Consider the following 27836-nt stretch of genomic DNA (forward strand, 5'->3'; position numbering starts at 1 on the left):
CGGAGTCTCTTGTAGTACATGACTGTTGATAGGCTGGTGTGATGTGTTCGCAGGGGGTATCGTGTATTGTGCTTGTTCTCTTTGGACTCTGTCTGGGATTGGGTGCGTCTTCTGCCGCCAAAGACCTCACGGAAGTCTCAGCGACCAGATGCTCAGAGAAGGGTTGCTCAGAGGATGTACCGAAGCTTGTGGAACCATCGGATGACCAGGAGAGAGAGGCTGGCTTTGGTGATGATGAGGCTGCTGATGAGTCTGGCAGAAGTCACTCTTCAAGGGTCCCCTTCCTGAGGTTCCCGATCTATCCTGGGGTGAGCGTTGAAGTTGCCGAGGACAGCGAAATGGATAGCCTGGTGGATATAGATGTCCAGTCTATAACAGTGGATGAAGGGCGTAAGTACATTTCTCCTTTTGCAGCTATCAGTCCTTGGAAGTGACACTTGTGCCAGCACTATAAGTGGCTGAAAGCTGTCCCAAAAGTACATTTTAGTCAAAGGTTCCTCAATGGTGCTAAATTAACACTGGCAAATGGTTATAATCAACATCATCGATGTTAAACATTGGTCAAAATATGATGTGGATCTCCCGTGTCGCTTTAAGATCAATGATTTTTCAGTGCAAGACTGTTCTAAGACCACTTTATGAACAGATAGGGTAATGGGGACTGCACATACAGCTCAAAATCGGAACGTAACCTCTGAAAATGCGCCACCAGCTACAATAGAACTCGGCAGCACTTGATTACAAGTCGGCATTGTTAGCAACTACAGTATCGGTGAACGTCTCCTATTCTGAAAGCCGGGTTGTTAAAGGATTAGGAACCTAAAAATTCTAATGGGTTATATTGGGTTTCGCTGAAGGACCGTAACCTTTTTTCTCGCAAGTTTTTTCGGTCCAAGTTGCTTGTTATCTCATTGGAAAAAGGTTCCTGGACCGTATTTAAATTGATCCGGAAAAATGTTCTTGGACCGAATTGAAATACCTTACAGATAAAAAAGGTTCTTTACGGTGCAAAGCCCATTTGCATTTCCTGATTTTCTCTCTCCTGGACCGGAATTGAATTTATTTAAAATTTCTGTACCTTTAACAATCCTGTCTGAAAGCACACAAATGTCAAAATCACTTCCACGTAGCACACCCCGGTAACTGCAGTCTTATAGGCCAACGAGGTCCTGGCTTCCGGACACACAGTCATTATAATATTCTGTAGGGTTGTTTGTTTTGCTGTGTTTTATCCACATGTGTACTGAATTCTTGTTTACTCTTTGGCTCTTAACATGAGAGACGATTTTAGCTATGGTAAGGTGCTTGTGACGGGTGCAATGTGACGCACCCACAATTTTAATTTCAATAGCAATCAGTATCGGCGAGGCACAGGTTACAGAAGTAACACTTCTACAACTAACAGTTATTTTTCTTTCAAATAACTAACGCAATTACTCTTTGAAATTAGTAACTGCAATTTCATCCATAAAATACTAATATTTAGAGTACTGATTTACTCTACAGATTAACTTGCTAGTCTAAATATAGTAAATCATTTTACCAACTTAACTAAACTAACCACAAAGTACAAAACTTACTCGAACACATGAGTTCGTGTCTCATTCACTTAATAGCATACTAGTTAGTATTCAATAGTTGTGGAGCATTGTAATGCGTTACTTTTACGATTATTGAGGGATTATAAGTGTGTGATGCGTTCGGAATGCTCCAAAATTTCAACCTCCTGTCCACGTTGTCCACCCTGAATTGAAGTTTTAGAGACTAACGAAACTTTGACACTTGGACTTACAGTCAGCATAATCCTTTCTGTTGTGTCCTGACTATGCGTGTTTGTGATTGTCCTTTCGTCAATGTAGTCTCATCAGCATCCATCCTCATCTTCGCAATTAGCCAAAAATTGAAAAAACGAAGTAAGATAAATAAAATCAATTGATAATTCCATTAGTAGCCCCTTAACGGCATAACAATAACAATAACGATAATGCATCACTTTAAACACTATTCATTACGTTGCTACAGGGGTGCTCACAAGGGGGATTTACCACGCACCTGCGTGTATTTTTGGTGGGGGGGACAAAATATTATAATTTAGCTACCAATTCTATATATGTTCACACAAAAATGGGGGGGGGATATTTTTGTTTGATTGACTTGATATTGATTTTCAGTTATGGCTATTATGTACAGATTTTCCACCTACCTACCTCTTATGCCTTTAGAATCGAATTGGAAAAGGGGGTGCTATTCGCAATAATACAAGGTTAGTCAAGCAGACAATTGTTAAAAATAACGTTCAGTATACTAACAATGACAGTGAACCTAACAAGTTTTGTTCGTTTTTATGTTAGCAAACATCAGAAGTTATTTTCTCTTATGTATATTTGTTATTTCAATCAATGTCAAAGTAATATACAATAAACATGTAGATGTTTATATTGTAAACAATATCTAAATGAAACCTACATTGCTTAAATATGGGGTGTAAGGGGTACCTTCCACGTAGGAGCCCAAACGTCAATTTCACTTCCACGTAGTACATCCTGGACTGTAGACTAACAAGGCTCTGGCGACTGGCACTATGGCCAGTATAATTTTGTGTGTGTTGTCCTGTTTTTTGTCCTTGTGTGAGCTGAATGCCCGTTTAGAGCCTCAGCTTTTAACAGAAGTCAGAAGATTTTAAGATTTTTAGTTATGCAACGTTAGAGTTGTCATTTGTAATGTAAAGGGTCTGGCCCCTGTATAATGTGAAGGGTACAAAATAACCTAAGTGCTGACGCACCCAAAATTTTAAATTCAAATTGCTTAAATATGTCTATATTATATTGTTCCCCAAAATTTTGTCTGACCAAAATAATTTGACTAAATAGTTCGGCATGAAGAGGGGGCGAGGGGAATGTTCTACCTTTTTAGGGGGGGAGTGCGTCATAGGTCTTGGAGGGATGGCCATCCCTGCCTTGCTATTTCATTCAGAATAACAATAGATTTCTTGCAAATGTATTTTACTTTTCACAGAAATCCCTAGCATGGTTACTGATAATTATGTTAACATTGTTACGGTGTACAGTGTGCATATATGGGTATAAAGAACTCTGGTGGCTGGTGTGTGACACAAATCACTGATGATAGCACCGTTCTAGATAGAAGCTAGGTTTACAGTGCCACAAAACTATTACGGGCATCTTGGCAAAAGTGAAACCAAATAACACAAAGACTCATGTGGATGTTTCAGAAGGAATTCCAAACCGAACTTTTTTTTCGGAATTTGAAATTTGACTGTTTTTCTAAAGGAGGGGAATTTTCGTAAAAAAAACAACTTTACTGACACAGTACAAAGATCCAGGATGGTCTTAATATGGACTATGAGGATGAATGATTATGAGAGGAAAAAAAACCATGAGACTTTTGGTTTCGGAGTGCGTAACGCTAACTACGCACGTATATTACATATTTCGTGTTACGGATCTTTGGCATATAATAGATTACATGGGGACACTTGACTATTTAGCTTAGCTTATACCACTTTAGGGGAAGGGTGCAAGAGGATAAAATAATCTCCCTTCCTCATTCTCACCGATAGGGTTTCCAAGTGCCTGGGTTTGCCTAGTGCTGAAGGGTTCGCAGAGAATAGGTCCAGTACGAAGGTTAAAGAAATCAATCTTCTCGTATGCTATTTCTGCGAACGTGTCGTAGTGTTTTCATTATAATTGAACTATTATTTGTAACATAATAAGCTCAAATATAAGAAAATAAAAATCAACAGTGATAACTGTTCTATTTCGTTTTACTGAACTGAAATTCGTTATCTCGTGTAGACTACATTGTTACAAGTATCCGGATTCGATTCCCAGCTTCAAATTATATGACGATGTTAGGAAATTCATCTGCCATGCCTTTGTACTACTCGAGAGTTTGTTTTCCACCTTATGCACAAATAGACTAATCGGGTCTGGACCTACAGTTTAAAGAGGGATCCGAACTAGTGTCTTGTCTGTTTCGTACCAGGGACCCCTTCAATAAGGCGACAACGTTAACAGGGAGGCCCCTTTTGTAGCTCAGTTAGGAGCATAATATAGAATTGTTATTAGTAAACCTAGAAACATATTTTCTCAAATCTCGTAATCTGTACAGAGAAACTGCCAGCAATCGTACTGATCTTTATTGTGCTATTAACTGTAACATGAAAAGTTCAAATGTAAGAGAACACTACGACACGTTTGAAGAAATAGCATACGAGAAGATTGATTACTTTAACCTTCGAAATGGACTCATTCTAATCGCGAAGATGGGTCGAGTGATGATTGGACCTCGGATATTAGGTTTTTTACCTATTTTTCCTTTGCAGGAATGTAAGAAATAATAAGTTATGTCAGCGTTTCGTTAAAGAAAACGCAACGACTGATGAAGTTTTATAGTGCTTAAAAGAACCTATTCTGCTTGTTAGAATCTATTTTAGATTTATTCACCTAAATCAAGCCTTTCTTTAGGTTTTTATATATTTTTAAAGGTTTTACAGGATTTTTATGTCACACAGAGGCATTTGCTTTGTTTGGTCAAGAAAAAATTAAATGACGGAAGTGTTTGAAACATACTCTCTGTCGATTTCCCTTCCTCCAAGTCCATGGTGATTTTTGAAAGCTCTAAAGAAAGCAAAATGTCTGGTGCCACTGTTACCTGTACAATCCAAAGAGGTCTGATCTGTGTGGTCTTGTTCACTTTCGCGTCACTTTGGTACTTTGTGGCATTCACGCCTTGCAAACTAACATATCAGCATTGAAGTTTGCACCACTGACTATGTTTTTGTTGAAATATTATTTTCAGCATACAAGATGATTTTCACAGACAAAATTGCGGAGTTTGACTGTGGATGACATAAAAAAATATTGTTACCTAACTATACGGAGAAAAGTGGATTTTAATAGCAAATTTCCAATGGTAAGTTCTGCCATCGCCGTACGGTTAGGCAACACACATAATGTTATGCAAGATAGTACGTATTTCAGGATATGGGCGTTCCATTATCATTGCCTGTGACTTTACCTAATCAACATTCTTCAGGAATTTTGAACTATTTCAAGTTTTTTCTGAACCTACTTCAAGATTTTTCGAGCCTAACTGAAGATTTTTAGGACCTATTTTAGAATTTTTAGAACCCATTTGAGGGTTTTCCAACCTATTTTAGGATTTTTAGAGCCTATTTTAGAAACCTACAAGCACACTTTTTAGAACCTAAATATCCGAGGTCTAGTGATGATATGATGAAATAGATGAAGAGATACTCACAAAAAAGCACTCATGGCCATTTGAGATTCGAACCCGGGGTCTCTGGCGTCATAGCGTTCTAGGTCCACTCCTTTTTTTAATGTTAAGGTAAGATTTTTCGATAAGATAATTTTCCCTCGTACACTATGAAGGGTGTACGAAATGTGCCGACGCACCCACAGCTCTAATTCATTCATTCATAACAGATGGCAACACTGCGAATTTATGATGCAGCATGACAATGCTGAAATTTGAAGCGGAAAGCTTTAATTGTCGAACATTTTACTTGCAAGTATGCCAGGAAGCAGCAGAATCCTTGATGACAATATTGCTTCGTTTCTGTGTCGACCATGTTATATAACAGTAGCTGTAAATCATTAGTTCCTGAAGGATAATTATGCAGAGACCAGTCTGAGGATATTAGTTACGCGTACCAGTTTATTGCTTAACCAGAGCGTAAGATCCGAGCTTAAGATGTAGATGTTTGTTAAAGATGTAGGCAATAAGGATGCTGTCTCTTAAGAGCATAGTAGGAAACATCAGATGGACTAACATTAGGTGGAGCAGTTAAATGTTGGCTGAGAAATAATGGTGAAAGACCGTTAATTTCCGCTACTCTACAAGCACCACAAGAAAACATTACCGTTTTTAAAGTGTTAACGGTAACAGTAAACAATGTAAGTTTAGTGATGCAGTTTTTTAAAAATATATATTTATGATCCACGTAAATACCCAAATTTCCTTGCACCAGCCTGACACCGGGATTCACCTGCACTACACCTGGTACCAAAATGTGCCGCGAACTAGACGGAGCCACTATATCGCACTGCACAGTTGCATGGCGAGATTTCTTCCTTTTCTGATTTCCTAGTGATGCAAGACAAGGTAGTGATTACTGATACAATTGTTTTAAGCATTGCCATTGGCTGCAGGGGCGTAACTAGGATGGGGTAGCCGGGACTGTGCCTCGGGGCCCCCGAGGTAAAGGGGGAAGTCTGTAATTGATTTTCCTTACTTATCTTTCTGTTAGACGCTCCGCTGCAGGAAGATAATAGTGACATGTGAGGCCCAAAGCTGGTGGTTTTGTATGGATGCAGGTTGCAGAGAAGGCGGCTATGAAATATTTCATAATTACGACTTGTAACCTTCGTTTTAAAACTTTTACCAGGACAAAAAAGGAGGGTTTCATTTAGCACTCCGGGTTTTTCCAAGTTCTTAACGGCTTCATTTGAAAATTTGAAAATTTCAGAAGGAGCTGAAGCTCCATTAGGTCACCTCTGCGTGTGTCAGTACCTAAATTGTATTACGTACATTGCACTACTCATAATTTAAACTTTGTTCTTAAATATGCTGCGGAAGTTAAGGAAATAATCCTGTATGAAGTGACTATAATTTTTTGGCAACACTATGTTCTGCGATGGCAAAACTTAAAATCCATGAATAAGAAATGAGTAGGGGTGAGCCTATATGGATGCTGATGAATCGGTATCGGTATCGGAAAGTATCGGTTGGAAATCATCTGCCGATACCAGCCGATACTTTTCCTGTATTTTGGTCTTTCACGGGTCTAATTATCCTGAAAATTATGCAAAATTCAAACTTTCATTTTTATTTTGCACAAATTTTGGACGAAAACTGTATTTTTTTATTACATAACATATTCTGATGTAATTCTTGAACATTCTAAAGCAAATATCTTGGTAAACTCTCAAAACGCTCAATCCAACTCAATGAATGGACAGGAAAATATGTGTAGGCCTATGCTCTTAAATAGATGTTTTGAAAGCTTTTGTTATTTAATATTAACACACGGGAAGTCAAATAAAACGCTATTGGCCTTAAGGAAAACATTCAATATTTTCATTTTATTATTGACTGTTCAATGAAGATAAATAGATAAATATCAGTTTTAAGTCATAACAAGCAGAATCTCTTGATATTAATGGCTGCACATGATCTCGTGGGGAACGCTCTCTCAGAATTGACTGAGCTTTGGGGATCATCTCAATCACTTGTCGAAGTGATGAAAATCTGTGCCAAGTAGATTTCAAAGTGTATTTTTGCAACAACAATCAAAAGATATAGAAAGCACTTTAGAATCTCTCAGGACCAATCAAGAGCGTTCAAAGCATCAATATTTTACACGATTGGATTCCAAAACCGGGCGGCAAAGACAGTATATTTCCCTTTGTAGAAAAAAATTAGCATAGTGTAGGGGCAAAAGTGGCAAAAAGTAGGGGGCAACTGCCCCTCCTCGGCCCCCTAATCGCCGCCACTGGTCACAGATATTATCAGTCAGAAGCATTGGCGACGATTAGTGGGGTCGAGGGGGCAGTTGCCCTTCAGCATTTTTTTGTCACTTTTGCTCCCGCACTATGCTAAACTGTATGTATCAACGGAAAGCAAATTGTTCTACCCCTTCCCCCCCAAGTTTTGGCGCCTTGCTCCCCCAGTCTTGGAAGCCAATCGCCGCCACTGATACAAACACATCATAAAAGGACATGAATTATGTGAAAGAGCTTGCTGCTCTCACTGTGAAACAAAATAGTTCATTGACTTTCAGTTATTCTGATGTATGCACGGTTTATTTCATGTCTTTTACCGTGGCTCTCACAGCAGCAATATCAGAGAGATTGTTTTCTAAATCGAACCTTATAAAAACCTATTTACGCAGTAATGAGTCAGAAACGCTTTAGCGATGTGGCTTTACACTCAGAGTACCAAAAAAATCAAATTTAACAAAGTAATCGATGAATTTGCAGACAAAAGATCAAGTAAGAAATTATTTAAGTCTTAAATCTAACATTGTAGATCATAATCAAATAATCAATAATGTAAGCATGGTAATTAATCTTAATTTCCTAAAGAATAAAGAATGTATTTAACAGTGTCAATTATACTATTAGGTGTAATACACATTCTTATTATTCGTTTCTAGAATTTGTCAAAAGCAAACACATCTTTAATAATCATAATCAAAAGAAATATACCATCCCTTTACTTACTACTCCATATTCTTAATTACGCATTTTTGCATTAGTATATCCAGTCATTATATTATCAGTAAATGGAGCCTCAACTTGGGTAGTCTGCCCAGGGAGCCCCATGAGTCTCGCTGCACCCCTGATTGGCTGGAAGCTTTCTGGAGGTCTCACTTAGCGCACACAACTTAAACACCCATGGTGGTTAGGTTACGCTAGTTGGGTTTGGTTCTGTTAGAAGAAGATGACGACGAAAAATGGTTCTAGCAGCAATACCAACCTAAGAAAACTATGACCTAGCCAACGCCTTCTTCTATACAACTTCCCATTCTCGCCAAAGGGATTTAGTAAACTTTTTGGCCGCTGTGGCACCTATGGCGTCTCATTCCACGAAACTCCGTTTAAACAGTTTCACATGGTTTCGTCGAGTTCGTAAGGAAAATAGCAGACCAAGTTCACGTCATGAGAGATTAGTTATATTGTATTTTGTTAAACATTGTTAGTGCTGCATTATGGCACACTGCTCTGTGCCTTTCTGGAGAAGTAAAAACTGTGAAGTGAAGTTAATTTCATTCATGGGTCTGCTGTTCATGCAGTCAAAGGTTTGACCTGTCCTCTTTATATTCAAATAGGTTATTCAGAACTTGACCTACAGTTTAAAGCGTAATCCGAACCACTATGCAATATGGCTCCACCTGGGGATCGAACCTATGACAGGGCTAACGCAAGCACGACAAGCAATTTCAAGGGTCAACTTTAACCGAATGTTATTTCAAGTTTGTAGTTTACATTTCGTACAAAGAGATTACTTATTTGGACTGAAAATAAGGGAACTAATGTGACATGTTCGAAATTAACAGTTTTGCTCCTGTGAATAATTTTCAGTCGCCACTATAGTCGAGTAGACTCAAAACGTTTGGTTGATAAATCAGCGACTGCATTTGACAGTTCACTTGAGCCACGTCTTTATGTATTTCATCACCTAAGTGAGGGGGAGGAATAGGTGTTATTTTTTTATATGTTTACCCTTGGAACCAAAAACATGAAAATTTGTGTGTAAACAAAACAGCTCAATAGATGTCGCTGTATATGTAATGCATCTTAATAACGTAATGTTTAGCAGAAATCATTTTAAGCAGAGTAGCAAACAGGCATGTTGTAAATATATAAAAAATACATAGTCTAATTAAGTTTTAGTGCGGGGAAATTAGCATACAATTGCTTTTTAATACTATATTGCCCGGCCTTCACATCCTCGTATCCAACATTCGTACATTTTTAAATGAATAAAGATTGCAGAAACATTAGAACTAACGTCCAATCTTTGTGTATTTTAGAAGGTACTTGTTGCAAAGATAGAAGCTATTAACGAACTTACATTTCTCGATATTTTTCTGCATTCGGATTTCTTATTCTCTTCTTCCTCTGTTATCTCCACTCTCTCTATAACAGGGGTTTCCAACTGGCGGCCCGCGGGCCGCATGCGGCCCCCGTTGTCTTTTTCTGCGGCCCGCGAAGCCAGTTTGCAAAATACATTAATTTTATTCATTTTTATTAAAATACGTTATTTTTTTTACTGAACGAACGGATGCTCTGTGAGGAAAGACAATATCACAGGTAGAATTGATTTTGCAGTCAATAATGATAATCAGAAGAATCTAAAGTGACGTAACTTTCTCTTCACACCATGCATTCCATCCCTTCGCTATGTGGAATGAACTCGCCTGCTTCCGCGAAGGCTTCACTCTTTGTGTTCAGAAACAAACTGCAGAGAGGCGCTATAGAGATCTGTTTTACTACGCACGAAGTACGAAGAGATTTCCAGTGTTCCAAATCGGATTGTACTGTGACTGATTGTTAAAGTTTCTGCAAATATCGAAATGTTGAATTGCGTGATTTGCAAGGCGATGTGTTCCTTCAAACTAGGCAAGAAAAGGGGCCAAAGTTTTTCAAATACCTTTCAAAGGAATGCTTTCCAAACCTTCGTAGTTTTGGGCAAAGAATGACATAGATGTTCGGCAGCACATACACGTGTGAAAGTGTTTTTTCTTCAATGAAGTTCATCAAGAACCGCTACAGAAGCAGACTGGCAGATTCTTCACTTCTGAGACTTTCAAATACAGAAATTCAAATACAACTTTAATAAAAGAAGCAGATCAGGCTCAATTTTCACATTGAACACTTACTATGAAGGATTCTTATTTGTATGGTGTCTCTTTAATTTCTTTCAATTCATCAATACGTATTGGGTTTTTGTGAAATAAATTGTAATTATACAATTTTGATTTGTAATTCCATTGTTTTATTGCCTCATTTTAGAAATTTAGGTCATGCGAAAATACTACATTTTCAGTTCAGTACAATTTTTGTAATTTTTAATCCCCCCCCCCAAAACAAAATGCGGCCCGCCTATCAACTGCTGGATATAATTTTGGCCCTCGGACCTTTTGAAGTTGGAAACCACTGCTCTATAACATGACTTGTGCCATGTTAACTCTCATAAAGCTTCGTGCTGTTTTTGAATAACATAATGTTATTTCCCTCAGCCTCTTTTATCATGTTTATTTTTTTTACTGAGAAGTCAACTTGAATAGCCCAAAATGAACTAACGAAAACAAACAAAAATCAGAAATTGAGTCATGAAAAAAAATGACTTTACTTACCATTTTTTTAAGCTTGGAAATTGCTGACCATGATGAATTTGGCTTTTTTTTTTTACCTCACCAACATTTCAGAGACTTGTTCTATCTCCGTTTTCAGTATTGCCTAGGAATGTTAATATTGGAGAAACAAACCGACTTCGCTTGTTCTTACTTAAGACCAATGTCGGCCATAGGCGTGCGCAGACCCTCTGATTAGGGGGGCAAAAGCCTCGATGAAAGTTCAGTCGGAAAAGAAAAACCTAATTTTATCTCACTGTTTAAGTTTTATTGCATGGATGTGTGTGTGTGTGAATATATATATATATATATATATATAAAAACACACACACACACACACACACACACACACACACACACACACACACACACACACAAACAAACATACATACATACATAATCAATTCATCCGCCCCATTACAAACCAACAGCAAAAATCAGATACATTGTCTCTGACATGTGCGCGCCCCTTTTCCTCTAAACAATTGTTCATGCATTTTAGAGAAAACCGTAATGTACTTGTAATGCATCTTAATTCAAAATCCGAGTGAAGCGAGCAAGAAAATGTTCAGATCCAAATTTTTGCAAAATGAAAACAATATTTATTTAATATTGAGCAAAAATGTTCATTGAACGCCATAGCATTCTCTTTTACAATTATTTTCATTTAGATCGTTCGGCGTCCAGGGCGAACTTCCGCCAACCCTTAGCTACGGCTCTGAACTTGATGAGACCGCAAGAAGAGCAGAGATTGCGAGCGAAGCGAGCAAAAAACTTCACGAAATTAATTTTTATTTGTATAAAATTTGAAATGAAGTGGGCAATTGCAGCTCTGTGCCCCCTGAAGGTGCTCTTGGCCATCTGGAAGAAATAATGGAAGAAAGACTTGAAAACTAATTCCATCTTGAGTATCTTTTTGGTCCTGCTACTCTTAGACTCTGCTAGTCTTGTTTTCCTTTACTTCCATGTTTGCCCCTAAAATTGATTTCCGTCCAAGGCTGAGGAGCAATGCCCACTGCCCCCTGTGGTTGCGCCACTGTACCCGCTTCCCCCGTAGTTGCTTTGAACTTTCATCGGTTCGAAATATTTCATTTTTTTTAATGACTGCGACAAGAGTTTTCTATCCTAAATTTCTAGGTGGAAATATAATAATATAGAGGCATGGACGTCTGGAAGGGGGGCAAGGGTGGCCATATCTTCCCCTTAGAAAATGAATGTCAACCTAAAAGTACATTTTTACACGTATATTTTGATTTCAGTCATAATAATTTACATTATGATAATGGGGATGCAGGAATGTGATAATTTCAAATTCAAGAGCTTTATTCTGAGGGGCCAACACTATTATCGCGGTAATATTCCCCATGGGAAAATACCTTGTTCGTGTAAATAAATGTAAGCTATTCAGAAAAATAGTTCTGGACGAAATTTTTATGGGATGGAAAACTTATTAATTCTGCCCATTCACAAGTTAAGTGCCAAGTTTGATTCTGCCCCCCCCCAAAGTTAAGTCCCAAGTTCGAATTTTCCCCACCAAAAGTTAGGTCTCAAGTTACGCCCATGCCATTTACCATGACTGTCTTGAAGAGAAACCAAAAGCGAACCCCGTCCGTGTGCCACGAAATCGTTGCTTCTGGCGCTGCTGTCGTGACTGCCTTGAAGAGAAACCAGAAGCGAAACCCGTCCGTGTGCCACGAAATCATTGCTTCTGGCGCTGCTGTCGGGCGCGCAACTAGAGTCGACGAGCCGTATGAAAGCGGCTGACCTTGAACAAGCCTCGATGCGCAGTAGCAAAAGGAGGTGGTGGAGACTGCCGTGAAAAACGTGCGATGTCGTTCTTTTGTTTTACGAGCGGCAAGAATCGGTTTGGTTTTCGTTGTGACTGTTCGTGTTTCTTCAGTGTGATCACAAAAATTTGTCAATATACGTGTGCAAGATGGCTACAGAAACACCTAAGCGTCGTATTCTACACAAACAAGCGCGAGATATGGTGTACAAAGTGTATCAGTTCTTCCAAAGTGAATCTCGCAGTGCAGACAGTGCCTCGTGTTCGTCAGGGAGCAGTGTTGCCAAATGTCAGGAGCGTACAGCGGCTGCATGTGGGATAGGTCTGCGTACAGTTGAGACGATTGCGAAGGAAGCCAGGTCAGGTCATCGATCGTTGATACAGGGTCGGTTTCTTTTCGCTCGCCTGGCAAACGTCGTAATCGGCGAAAGAATGTTACGCACTTGGACGATTTTGATAAAGGGGTATTGCGTAATATTATATTTGATATGTACGCAAATGGCGAATTTCCTACTGCAGTGAAACTTAGGGCTAAATTGAAGGAAGCTATCGGGTTTGCAGGCAGTACGTGGTCAGTGTTAAAAATTTTGAAAAACATGGGGTTCAGATATAGGAAAGGCAACGACGGGAGGAAATTTTTAATGGAGAGGGGTGATGTTGTAGCTGCGAGAGTGATCTTCCTCAGAACCATGCACGAAATCAGGAAAGCTGGTACTGCAAATATATACTATTTAGATGAAACTTGGGTCAACCAGAATCACACGAAGACGAGCTGCTGTAGAATGAGTGATGGTTCTGGTGGGTTAAAGGTGCCATTAGGAAAAGGTGCTCGTCTTATAGTGTGTCATGCTGCTTCAGCTGCTACAGGCTTTGTGCCCCAAAGTAAATTGGTTTTCCGCTCCAAAACAAACAGTACTGACTATCATTCAGAAATGACGTCTGCCGTGTTTCGAAAGTAGTTTTGCGAGCATTTCTTGCCGTTTCTCGCTCCCGAATCCGTGATTGTAAATAAACGCCTTGTTCGAATACAAGGAAGGCGGATATTATGGCATGGCTCTGTAACAAGAACATTCCCCACACAAGAACGCAAACCCGAGCAGAATTGTTGCAGTTGGTGAAACATCATACACCAACTCACAAAAGTTACGAAATCGATATAATAGCAAGAGAATATGGTCACAGAGTTGTTCGTCTCCCAACTTATCATTGTCAGTACAACCCGATTGAAATGATTTGGGCCCAGGTGAAGGGGTACGTAGCTGACAAGAACAAGACTTGTCAAAATTGCCGACGTACAGAAACTGACTCACGAAGCAATAGACAGAATAGGTGTTTCCGAGTGGGCAGATTTGTGTGGCTCACGCAGAAAAAATACAAGAAGATGACTTCCAGCGTGAAATAGTCAGAGATGATGTCATGGGAAAGGGCATTATAAATTTGCAAGAAACGGATTCCGAAGAACTTGAATCAAGTGACGAGGTTGACAGCAGTACGGAATCAGCGTTATGTAAGTAAATGGCATGTTATTTTTTATTTTCAGTTCATGTTATGCATGCCAGACAGTTATTTTGTTATTGCGAGTGGCACAAGACTGGCGCATGATATCTGCGGCAAACGAAGTTGCCTTTGCCGCGCCGCGAAAGAATGAATCAAGTTCTTCTCTCGTTTTCTCAGTAACCAAATAACATATCGCTGTAAATATTATACGAACTTAAAATTTGGAGTTTTCTTTGTAACTTTCTCACTGGAAGTTATTTCAAATCTAATTTAATAAAAATCGGCTCGCAAGAGAACTTTTTGTCTATATAATCATGGTCAATAAAATATTTAATTTCTTTCACTTACTTTCAAGATTCTACACATTTAATTTACAGCACAATACGATTGTCTAAATCTTTCTGGTAATACTCGTGCAGGATTGGTATCGATTGTTGCAATAATAGCCGTGCAGCGGCAATTTACAATTGTTCGAATGTAAGCCATTGTTTTTTGTATTTTGAAAGAATGGCGAGAACCTCGAACGGTGAGTAGGTGGCAACAGCGGAAATGTATCTCCCTCTCTCTCTCTGCGCGGACTTGTCAAGGTCAGCCGCTTTCATATCGCTCGTCGACTCTAGTAGCGAGAGTGGGATTAGGAATTGGCTGCTCGAACTGGGACTCTCTTCCAATGTTTCTATCGACCAGGAGCAGATGCTTGAGTCCTCATTCTCTATTGTTGACAACAATTGTTAGTAAACAGGAATTTTAAGTGTTTTACAATAGCAAAAGCAAACAGTTGGGAAGTGTAAAATAACATTATTGTAGGATGACAGAAAACGAGTAATAAAGCAATTGGAGGGTATAAAAAGGGTCGTAAACTTTCGTTTATTTAACGTAGCTTCGGACTTTGTCAGTTATTTGCAAGAAATGCACCCAACTCTTTTGATCACACGGGGACATGTAGTTATTGCGGGAATATGGAGAATATGTTGAGGAATGTTCGGAAACATGGAAATAATATGTAAAAGTAACTAAAATGTGTAACAATTATGGAAAATATAAACTGAATTTTTCGAGTGTACATGCCATGCTCAAAGATAATACAAAATACTAAAATATGTATTTACATATAAATTCGTTCTCTGCTCAATACCTTCCATTTCTTGTTCCAGGTACCGGAAGACGCCGGCGAAAGAAGAAGGGGGCAGCGGTCCTCCTGTTCTCCATCCTATTCCAGGCGGGCATCGTCCAGTACCTTGTCAAGGGAATCGCTTTCATCGTGTTCAAGGCACTCATAGTGGGGAAGATAGCCCTCGTGCTGGCGTCCCTTCTAGTGCTGAGGCAGTACACCACGGGTAACGTCGGTGGCAATTTCATCCGAAGGGGGGACGCCATGGAGCACCCGCTCCCGCCGATCCTCACCTACAAGAGACCAATGATGGAGTGACGGAGTGGTCGAAGGTAGGACTACACAAGTGTTCAAAAGATTATATCTGGCTATCGACCAGGTGAGTTCCGGAAAGGTTTCCTAGCTGTGAGAGCTAACGCCACTCTCTGTTCAAGGTTGAAGTGACCAGGTGAGAGTTCTGGAAAGGTTTCCAAGCTTTCGAGAGCTAACGTCACTCTCTGTTCAGGATTAAAGTGACCAGGTGAGCTCTGGAAAGTTTTCCAAACTTTCGAGAGCTAACGTCACTCTCTGTTCAGGGTTGAAGTGACCAGGTGAGTTCTGGAAAGGTTTCCAAGCTTTCGAGAGCTAACCACACTCTCACCTTCACTTCTACCTTGAAGATGAGAGTTAAGTTAGACCTCGAAAGCTTGGAAAGCTTTCCAGAACTCACCTAGTCGATAGCCAGAGAGAAGATATTAGCCAGGAAGTCTTCAAGACTTGTATTCAGAGTTTATTTTACGCAGCTTTTTGGCTAATGGCGACCATGAGCAGTGGCGTAGCAACATATTGCGAGGTTCTGGGCGAGATTAGAATGCGAGGGCCCCCATCCGTTTTTAAATTTGAAATCTCAATGTGAGTCGATAGAAAATCTTCAGGGATACGTCAGCAATTTATCATATTTAAAAAAACAATAAATTACTGAAGAAAATTATATTTAATAATTTCACTCACCCTAAAAATGTATTTATTTGTTTTCCGGGAGGTGATATATGAAGCTCTAGGAAGGAAGTGAGAACTGCTTATATTATCCATCGCCTTCTTGAGTTGCAAACAACCCAAGCAATTAAATGCCTCGCACTGGCTTCGTGTCAGTTGGAGGTGCTTTACTGTTAACATATTAAAATCAAGAGTGTAAGGTAGAAAATGCAATATGCTTTTTATTCGAGAAAATATTAAACGGTTAAAACTTTCCATGTAAATTATGTTGATTTTTTGCGTAAATGTTTCTCATGAGAAATATGACAATAATTTTGACTTTTTCGCGCCCCTTTACGCTTAGAGCGTACAGGGCATCCCGCCTGTATGTTACGCCCCTGATTTAACGTATTATAAAGTTTAACTAGAATTTAAAGCCAGATAAAAACGTATTTTAATTTTATTGCCTATAAAAATTAACCCCGGGCGGTCGCCCACTTTGCCCACCTCTTGCTATGCCACTGACCATGAGTAACAATCGGATCAAGTACATATCAAACACAGCACATAGAACACAATTTGTTTGACAGATAGCTTAATCGGTTTTATTGAATGATTTGTTTTATTTTACTTTGCTTTCTGCCACATTTCGTTAATCGTGAATATGAGGATGATTAGTGATATATGCAACTGAAAAATAGACAATCCCAAACACAGGACAGCACACAATAGAAACCCCACAGAGAATTATACTGGTTGTGAGTGCAAGCAACAGACCCTATTGTATCTGCAAATGTCAGTCCAAGAAGAGGTTAACATTTTGGCAGCTTGTGGAAAGGCCACCCATTACATCCAGAAGCGAATTCCGTACGTGTGCCAAAGAACCGTTGCTTCTGGCGCTGCTGTCGGTCGACCAACTACAGAGCATTCCCTGACATCCGCTACGACCCTCGGCGGCAAGCGGCCCGGCGTCAGCGCTTGTCTTTCCCGGTGAACGGGGTCCGCGACAGTCGCACGCTACAGTCTGTTTTTTTTTTCGCTCTCTTTCCCTTTCTGTTGACGTTGCAGACTGACGCCAGTATAATCCTTCCTCGGAAGTTGTGTTGTGTCGTGTCCGTGTGTTGAAGATTGTGGCTTAATATGTCACCACAAAAGTTTACATTACAACAAAGGATTTATCTCGTCTAGTGTTACTTCGGAAAGAGGAATTGTGGATAAGTGCGACGACGTTTTGCAACGAAATTTCCTGATGTTCCCGTTCCACATAGGACCACTATATTAAACCTTGTAAAAACGTTTAGTGTAACAGGGTCAGTTCTGAATAAAAGTGGAAAGAAAAACCCACGTGTACTTACTGAGGAAAAACTCGTTGAGATAGGACAAAGGTTAGAACAGTCTCCTCGGAAATCTATCCGCCGCCTCTCACAAGAAACGGGTGTTTCAAAAACCCTCTAGGTCCCCCGATTTGTCAGCCTGCATTCTTTTTATGGGGAAATCTAAAAAATAAAGTATACAGAGATAATCCGCACACCATCAGTGAGTTAAATGAGAGTATTGTAGGAGAAATCTGGAGAATTACAGTAGACGAACTTGCACGTGTAAATGCCAATTTCCTTCGGAGATGCCAGGAATGTGTTGCAGAAAAGGGACATCATTTCCAACACCTTCTGTAGTCAAGGTTAGTACACAATATGAAAACTGTGATTTTAATAGCCGACTCTAGCGACTGTCGCGGCCCCATATTCCGGGAAAAACAAGCGCTGACGCCGGGCCGCTTGTCGCCGAGTCTCGTAGCGAATGTCAGGGAATGCTTTGTAGAAGCTAGGGTGGGATTAGCAATTGGCTGCTGGAATTGGGCTTCTCTTCCAATGTTTCTAACGACCAGGAGTCCCATGGGCTAATCGAAAATGGACGTACAGTCTAAAGGTGTATGCGAAGCACTGTGCTATGTCTCCAACGGGGAGACCTAGGACAAAGAACACAAACTCCACTGACTATGCCTAGAGCCTAAATAGCCTACAAGAGTTCCATTTCCGGGGGCTACTATATGTGGAAGAGAGATTTACCTTTGGGTGTCTTTTCTTAAAAGTGACCCCCTTACACCAACCTCTATATGTAATCCTGAAGTGAATTGTGATGTACATATTGAAACCATCCAAACAGCATAAACCTAGAGAGGATATCCACATGACAGTCACAATGTCCAGATCAGATCCATAGATATTTAGTTCTGGATGTCCATTGGATGTCCATGGGATATCACGTCCTGGATATCCAGTGTATCTCAAGCGCTGGATATCCATGGAATATCCAGTGCTGTATATGCATAGGATATACAGTGTATGTCCACGTGTTATTAGAAAATGGACATAAATGTTTTGATATCTCTGGAAAGATTCATTTATAGTCTCCAGTCATTCAGATAATTGTGTTACGGACTCAAACGTTGCGATGCAGTCTTAAATTATAACTCGCAAACATCACCCGAAGGCATGAAGACATGAATAGGCCAATTGTCTGACCCAGCGATTCACGCATGCGCGCAAGGCCAGGTGAAAGTTCCTTTGTACGAGTCTTTATGCCTCAGTCGCCATTAGTCCACTTTATGCACAGTAAGGCTAATCTGGACTGTACCTACAGTTTAAAGTGGGATCCGAACCACCATGTGCCTCCACCGGGTATCGAACATGGGACCCCTTGATTACAAGGCAACGACGCTACCACTGGACCATCGGAGAGACCTTGAAGAGTAAGCCCAAATTCGGTGCATACTCTGCCTATTATGGATATGCGTGTGAACATGAAACATTTTCTGACGTGTAGAAGTGTCTGTATGCGTTTTTGTGTGTGTGTGTGTGAGAGAGAGAGAGAGAGAAAGAGAGAGGAGTACATATTATAAACACATGTGTACACGAGATCATTTATATGCATAAATATATGGTGTTCCTGGAATACATGGGGAAAATATTAGAATAATGTCCATATTAGGTCAATTATAGTCCAGAATTTATCTCTTTATCCGCAATCAAATAAAAACATCCACATAAAGTCCCATCCACGTGTACCAAGTTGCAATGATGTCCCAAACATATTCGAAAGTGATCTATAGAATGTCCAAAACATGTCCAAAAATGGTTCAAAGATTGTCCAAAACATATCTTCCATGGATATCCTATGGATGTCCTCTTTACTGACGTGGATATCCAGAAGGTATCCTTTAAATGTCTTCTGGATATTTTGCGCTGTATGCGCAAAGTGTGAAAGGTTGCGTAAGTTACAGTTTCACAAAGTCGACACTGCGTTACAAATAAAGTTGATTCTTATTTCTCGTGCTCGACAGCAAGACGTTGCATGACGCAAGAGGAGACAGAATATAGCTTCATATCACTGAAACTGTACTTATCAGGTCCATACGTAGGAAAACTCCAGTAGTCCATTCACGATCTTGCCACCGAACGTACCAGATTCGAGTCCTGGACTGTGTACGGTTGCTCCTTTATGAGCGTATTTGTTGTTTCATTGTTTGGGGTAGCTTTTCTTCAACTTTTAGATAATTTGCAACGATGATGATGAGTGATGATGATGTGAAATTGATGAATGAAAACTCACATTCGAACTTGGAATTGAACCGGAGAACTTCGGTGTGACGACTAATGTTGACCCCCCACGAAGCCGGTCCCTTTGTGAGTGTCCCTTGATCAATTTAATATAATTATAATTAATTTTAATCGTCGCCATTAGCTGAAATGCAGCAACAAATGGGAATAAATAGAACACAAACATGAAGAAGAAGAATTAGGCCCAAATAATACTCAAAATAATTGAGGGGTCTAGTGAGAGAGGGAGCTAAGCCACAAATCTTGAAAATTTTATTTTTTGCCATTTTCAGTCTTCTCCTACCATCTGTCATCTATCATGTGAAATACAACTATGTGGCATAGCTCCCGCTTGTTTTGCAGCAGATTTTCTGAGTTCTAGAATACGTCCTCATCAGCATTTTGAGTGAGAGAAGGAGCTATGCCACTTACTGATGGTGTCTGCAATAGGAGTGGCAGAGGTTGTGTTGCAGTAATAGGTGCTTGATTTAATATAAGCCCTGAAGTTAAAAGATCTCATGGCAATAATGCCTTATATTCCTCCAGTTTTTCATGGTGTTTACCAAAAACTAAAATCCACAGAAACAATGGACAGTGAAGATCCTCCAGAAGACATATGAAGCTGTCTTTATGTAGATCATATGTAACCCTGTGAACTTGATTTATCACTCAGGCAAAAGTATTTAAGCCTTGTTCAGAGTATTTGATGTGCTAGATTGATTTTTCCACATGGGTATACTACAACAATATACCATACATGTTCATAATAAATTGTATTTATATTGAAATTCATATTTTTTCTTTTGAATAATTTACCTAACAATATGTTCAGAAAAGAAATATTACCCTTTGTTATACAAATTATGACTCAACCCAATGCGTTAGAAAACTCAATTTATTTCCATTTCTTGTCAAAGTGGCATAGCTCCCTCTCTCACTAGACCCCTCAATTGACTGCTACGTTCCGTAGCACCATAAATTCTCTGACCAGTCTCTTACACCAGTAATTGTTCTAGATGTGATTGTTTTAAGACAACTGTGGCTCCGTATATGATAGGCATATATCTAAACTTCAGAATAATTCAATGGAACCAGCATGAAGATAGTTGTATGAGCTGAATTGGATACTCACAAGCACCCATGCCCTGGCTGCAATTCGAACCCGGAGCGCCATGCGCTAACCACTCCGCCACGGGAGCCGGTTGAGGCGGAATGCAATAGTTCTTATTGAACTCCCAGCACTGTTATTTCCGTCATAATCATCTAATTTCAAAGATTATAAAGAAATGTTTCACAACCAGGGTGTAAGGAGTGACTTTTTCGGGAAAGCATCCAAATGCCAATCTTTCTTCAAGGTAGAACACCCTCAGGACTGCATTTTGCAAAGTAACAAGGCTCTAGAGCATATTATAACACCTCTTTACTTTACAGAGCCGTGGACAGTGCTACACAACAGCCTAAAAATAACTAGAAGCTCTCATTGATACAGATTCAATACTTATGTGCTAGACAAAGAAACATTACAATAAAGAATCAGCCATCCAGGGGCTAAGAATATAACAATGCACGCTACAACAATTACCGAACGTGCGCACAAGATAAGCGTTGAATGCTAAATGAATGAGTGTGCATCGCAGGGACATTTCGCATTTACTTTTACCATTTAAAACATAATATTGTAGAAATGTTAATACAATTTTAGCATGGCGATCAGGCAGCTGTCTGGACAAACAGTCAATGTAATCCAGTGTGGCACTTCTGATGTGTCCTGTCCATGTGTATTTAAGATACAGTCCCTACCAAAAGTTTAAGACCACCAACTTTCTTCATATAAATGAATCCTGACCGAAGGTTTTTGGTACAAATATGGAGTGAAATTGTATGGAAGTAACATAGTGTATGAGGCATATATTGCCGAAAAAAAATTGGTATATGTCTTGTAGTTCTTGAGATACGAAAGTCGAAAATCAAATTTCTTAACTGAAAAGTCCAGCATTTTGAAGTGCAGATGAATGTGTATACACGTAACTGACGTCGTTTTGACAGTACTGAATTGTTTCCAGTATTGTCGAACATGAACGACGGTTTTGGCGAAAAAAAATCCCCCAAAAATTCTCGTTTTATGTTTGTTTTTCTAAAATTTACAAAATAAAAAAAATACAGCGAAAACTGAGAGGTCTTCAGATAACAACATCTTCCTCAGCGACTGCGCTGGAGTGAACAAATTTTATCAGTCATTAGTTGAAATGTGTGTCAATAGATGGCGCAGAAAGACATATCTCGAGTAGCAGCATGGTGCAAGTCCAAACCTGTTTTCGTTACGCTTGATAATAAACAGGCTGTTTGAATCGCAAGCTACGTGATAATGGGGAAAAAATATGTGTCCATGGCTATGAAATGGCAAATAATTGGTATGTACAGATGCAATAGGTCTCATAGAGAAATTGCAGTTGCATTGAATGTGAGTAAAACCTGCGTGGCGAACACAATAAACAAATTCAAGCAGCAACGTACAGTGGTTGATAAACTACGCTGCGGCCGCCCCAGGGTAACGTCTGAACGCGAGGATCGGATTATCGCGAGAGTGGCAAAGAATAATCGTAAAGCCCCTCTTCCAGCGATAATGAGAGAATTTGAAGATTCCACTAATAAAAGGGTCTCAAAGATGACCATTTCGCGTCGTCTGGGGGAATGTGGACTTGCGTCTTACGCTCCTCTAAAAAGCCATTGCTCAACAATGTGCATAAGAGAAATCTTGTGAAGTGGTGCAAAAATAAAAGAAACTGGTCCATGGAACATGGGGGTAAGGTCCTTTTAAGTGATGAATCGAGAGTCGTGCTGTACAGCTCCCGAAAAGTGAGAGTTCGGGGGACAGCAACCGAGAAACTTCTCCCCGAATGTCTCGTGCACTGTTCAGGGTGGGGGTAAATCAGTCATGATCTGGGGATGCATGTCTGTGGCAGGGACCGGTATTTTGAGATTCATTCCTGGCTCCATGGATTCACGATTGAAACAATTGAAGATAACATGCTCCCGTCCGCCCAGAAGCTCCACAAAGGGTATTTCGTCTTCCAGCAGGACAACGCGACTTGCCACACGCCAGCAGCAACAATGGCTTGGATTCAAGCGAGGGAAATCCCATTGTTGCCTTGGCCAGCACGAAGTTCGGACCTGAATCCTATAGGGGCTATCCACGAGTAAACAAAAACATATCGAACGGCACAATCGACTGTGGAACTGTAGCACAGCAACTTCCGGTTCACGGCGTCCGGGTAATTCAAGCGCGTACTTGTGTCCTTTCTTCTCGTCTTGTATACCGGATGAAATGGATCATATAAAAGAACTTGGCGACGAGGAGAATAAGAGAAATCAGGGCAAAGTAGAGGCCTTTGCATATCAATTGGATGAGCAAATAGGAAGTAATATGGCATTATTCCAGGATGAGATCCATTTTCTTCTCGTCGTTGCATTTGATGATATTTGTAGCCTACATATTTAATAGAAAGTAATTTTTCCTACAGAGCGAGAGCGCTTAAAGCATGTACATCTTTGAATGCATACATTTATGTTCTAAGTGAAAAAGTGCGAGATATACGGACACATAAAAAACGGAAAAAGGAGCTTTTCTCTTCTTTCTTCAGTCAGGGCGAGTCAGAGGGATGCGGCAATGCACACTTGCTGGTTTCGTTCCCGTTTGAACAAAATGCAAAACCCTCATTGTTATTTTAAGTCAATTTTCTGCTATTTGTGTTAAACATGACGATGAAGATTAATAATAAACTGGAAGAATTAATAATGGGACAAACACAATGACACACCATTGCCTGACCATGGTGTTCAAACCTAGGACCTCTTCTCTATCAATGTTAAAGAAATTTCCATTGCAACGAAAATTAATAATAGTACCCCACTTAATTTTTTGGTTACACAAAAAAAATATTTCCTCTGGTTGCACAAAAATTTATTTTCTCTGGTTACACACACAAAAAAATCTGGTTACACAAAAATTTAATACAGTTCGTGTGTACTTCAAGAACGTAACTTGTAACCTATCTGACTATGACCGAGCATCTTTTGAAGGGAAAAGTAATATTTTTGCTCATATGACCAAAACAGAGAAAATCGAGATTTGAATTATTTCTCTTCTACCTTTAATGAAGTGCAAGGGGTCCAAGACGCAAAATTTTTGGTTGGCATGGAAAAGGGACGGGGTACTTTTAAAGTCCTGACGTTCAAAACGGGAAAAATAATGTTATTTTACTACTAAATTGGTAGATTATAGGGGCGGATAATATTCAACATTACCCGATACTAAAAAAATGGTAATTATACAAACAATTTCACCCTCGGGTGATGATTTATTTTGCATTTCTGGAATAAAAACGGCTAATTTCAATAAATTTTTGACATTTAGTACAAAAAAAATATGTAGGGAATAAACTACTTTTTTTTTCCAAAGTCTGCATCGGAACGGGAATTTTTTTCAGGTCCCGACTTTTTGGGTTCTCACTTCCGTTGTCATTACTGCGGAGTCTACTCCTGCTAATCGGCTTCCAGTTTTCACGCCTGACTGCTTGAATGCAATAATTTTGGCGCCTAGATCTCGAGGAAATGGATGAAGAAAGATCTGTGAAAGATTATTTAACCCTGATCGTAATTTACATCCTCCTTGTACACACCCATTCGTTTCTTTAATACATGACACAATCTCAGCTCCCTTTAGCGGCATGTTGTGAGCCTACGAACCGGAAGTTGTTGTGCTACAAGTATGGCGTCCGCCCGAAAGCACTTACTTCCTGTGGATAGCGCCTATAGAAAACCTATGGAATACCATTGGCGTTTCGTGTAGCCAGACGCCAGGCAAGGAATGTCCAGGAACTTCGTGAACAGATCTCCGGTGTATGGAATGAGATTACGTCCCAGGAATGCCAGAAATTGGTCCGCAGCATGAGAAAACGTTAGCAAATGTGCTTGAAACTTAAAGGTGGACCTATTGACTATTAACATTTCACACTTCATTCATCTATTTCAGGAGAAATGTTTGTTTCCAATTATATTTTCAAAGTTCAGATTTATTGATTTTACAAATTGTACCTTTAGTTGCATCTATTAGTTATAATGGCCTTACATGATCTTGATGTACCTTTCAATAACATTACAATAATTCCAATTTTGTATTAAAGTGTTTATTTCATGAAAAGCACTCCCATATGTACTTTTTCTCTGTTTGTCTGAAAAAAAAACATGGCAAGCTGGTCTTAAACTTTTGGTAGCGACATAAAATAACCATGATTGCTATCATGTTTATAAAGTATTTCGTAAAATACATTCCTGCCTAGTGGACTATCATGAAGTGCTATGAGTTTTGTTTCAACATAAGGTAACGCGGGGTAATAACGCCATGCTTAGCTTCTTCGATTTTTCCTGTCTTTATAAAAAACATTTGGCAATGTAAAAACTGGATAATTCAATATAGAAATCTTTCCGCTAGCAACAAAAATTACGGTATCTTTATTTCAAATAGTAAATCGTGTGACAACTATTTTGTAAGGAGGTCGTTTTTGGCGTTATTACCCACATATCTGGGTAGTAACGCCACATGGGTAGGGGTATTAACGCCTTACTATAAAAGTTTCCTAACAAATTGATAAATGGCATTACTGACTTTATACACACTTGAAGCACTATTCATTGTACTACTAGGCGGAAGAGGACATATCAGGCAACGTAAAATATAATATAAATATAAAATAAATATAAATATATAATACATGAAAACACAATAAATTTTCCGAAGATAATGTATTCTTCACGTCAGTGTTACTAAACTATAAAAAAGGTTGTTTCATTTTAGTTCTTCGTCTGAGGAAGACCCTGATACAGGGTTTAAGTGAACAATTTAGTGTTTTTAATATGGAAACAAGGCTTAATAATATTATATTTTTTTTTGTAATTCTTGACATCTATAACTTTAACTTTAAGTGAGAAAATGAAACAAGAATTAATATGAAAAAATGAATGAAAGAATTTAAATGAATTGAAATTGAAATGAGTACAAGTAAAAAAGAAAATATGTATGACCGTGATAGTACAGGGAAAACAATGTGCTTATGATTTCAAATTAGCTACACATAGGCCACACAATTTTTTCTCTGTCATGCTTTGTAAGTCCAACACATTCTACAAACTTTCCACAAACTATACAAAAACAATACTAAACTTGTCGTTGTTACCCCAAATTGAAGTTGGCGCCATTACTCCAAATATGCATGATTCCTCTTTCGGAATGCATTTTACTTCTTCTTCAAAACAAAGAGAATTAGTTAGTAGTATGTTCGGAAAACATAAGCAGCCAGATACAAAAATAATACAGAGTGCGAACTTCTAACGTGAACAACAAACTTCAGCACACTAAGAACTTCCCTTCTAAATTTTACATCAGCGCCTCTGAATAGTCGTTTTCACCACTAACTGACAATGGGGAGAATGGCGCGCAGTAATCACAAACCCAGCACGTGGCTTACTTGCTATGCTAGTAAAGCACACACTGCATATACGATCTAGAGAATTCACTTTCAACTATGTGAGATATAGCGACCTGGCATTATTTACTCAATTGGCGTTATTCCCCCGAGTTACTTTATATAGTATGATGTTGTTACTCTAAAATGCTTACTATTACTTCTTTTTCACAACTTCTTAATAGTTGTCCAAGGAAAAATTTGGAGACCTTTATTTCCTTTAACGTTAAAAGAAGAACAATAGTCGCAAGGAAGGTTAGTCGACACTTTAGACATCTCTTGTTGCAAAGAAATTGTTTTGATTCAGTTTTTCGATTACAAATTCTGGTTTATAGAGTAATGAACCCATGTATTTACATAGAAACGTTTCACATTCCATCTTTTACCCGTAGTGCGAATTGAAAGTGAAACTAAGTTTGAATGGTTAAGTTAGGCTGTGTTGCAAACTCTATCAAAATTTTGTTTACGCTTAACTGTTTTATGCATGGACAGATGAATGTGGATTTGACCTACAGCGTATAGTGAGATTAGAACTAGTGGAATATCTATCTTTACCATGCAATTAGGTTTCTGAATGATTGATTGATTGAGTTGGTGTTTAAAGTCGAATTTATGCACAGTAAGGCTAATCAAAATATCATCTCACTTAACATTACCATTATGTGTGTGTTAAAACTTTTATAAGTTTAGTTAGGTTCATAAATATACAGATTTGGTTAATCGCAGCAACGCAGTTTCCAAATATCAAGCTTCAAACATGTATCATATTTTCGTCTATCAACTTCCATTCAAACCAACTCAATTGTACGCAAGATAAACAATACTTTCAGCTCCAATATTTTGTAAAACACACGAAATAATCTCCATGAAACTTACATTTCGTAACATCTATCCATGTCCACAACAACGAACATTCTTAAAACATATTAAAATGAATTATTAGCAGACTTACAAATTGTCAAATTTATCTCAGTCTCTATATCCTTGTATTTTACAACCAACAGTCTCCATTATCACATTTTTCAAGAGTTCAACATAAAGATTGGTCATCAACCACACGATCTTACAATTGCATCATAGTAGTTTCTTACAGAATCGTTACAACGGGTTGCACTGTTAAAATTCAGTATATTTTACATTTCAGATGTATGAAGGAAGAGGGTCTCTTCATGTAAAAAGTACTAGTCAACGCATGTTGCTTACAGACAAGACCAGAGCAACATAAGCTGGAAACCACGAATCGCCTTACAACAATGAAGTCCAACAATCAGTGGGGCAAAGAGACGATCAAATAGATGGTAGCTCATTCCAAGATACTCATTGTGTAATTTTATTAAATATAATCTTTGTGTTCTGCCTTTGGGTGTTCCTGTATATTGTAAATAATAATATATAATTGTGGTGTTACATTCATAGTGAAATATATGAATTTGTATTCAGCATATTCCTCAAATAGGTAATAAAATAA

The 27836-nt window shown here is 39.0% G+C and overlaps 1 protein-coding gene across 1 annotated transcript; it reads left to right on the forward strand.

Annotated features, from left to right (window-relative positions):
* LOC146004269 (uncharacterized) lies at positions 1-27836 on the forward strand. Its single transcript, XM_083142966.1, has 3 exons — positions 1-390; positions 15341-15629; positions 27513-27836. Exons 1-2 carry the CDS (start codon positions 42-44, stop codon positions 15613-15615), a joined length of 624 nt encoding a protein of 207 aa, XP_082999092.1. The 5' UTR covers positions 1-41; the 3' UTR covers positions 15616-15629; positions 27513-27836.

The sequence above is a fragment of the Lepisma saccharinum genome, chromosome 21 (assembly GCF_977018435.1).
Source record: "Lepisma saccharinum chromosome 21, izLepSacc3.1, whole genome shotgun sequence".
NCBI lineage: Eukaryota > Metazoa > Arthropoda > Insecta > Zygentoma > Lepismatidae > Lepisma > Lepisma saccharinum.

Excerpts from the sequence above, each read along its gene's own strand:
- LOC146004269 (XM_083142966.1), top strand. The coding sequence starts at position 42 with ATGTGTTCGCAGGGGGTATCGTGTATTGTGCTTGTTCTCTTTGGACTC. Across the intron at positions 391-15,340 it reads TATAACAGTGGATGAAGGGC|GTACCGGAAGACGCCGGCGA; the intron begins GTAAGTACATTT and ends TTCTTGTTCCAG.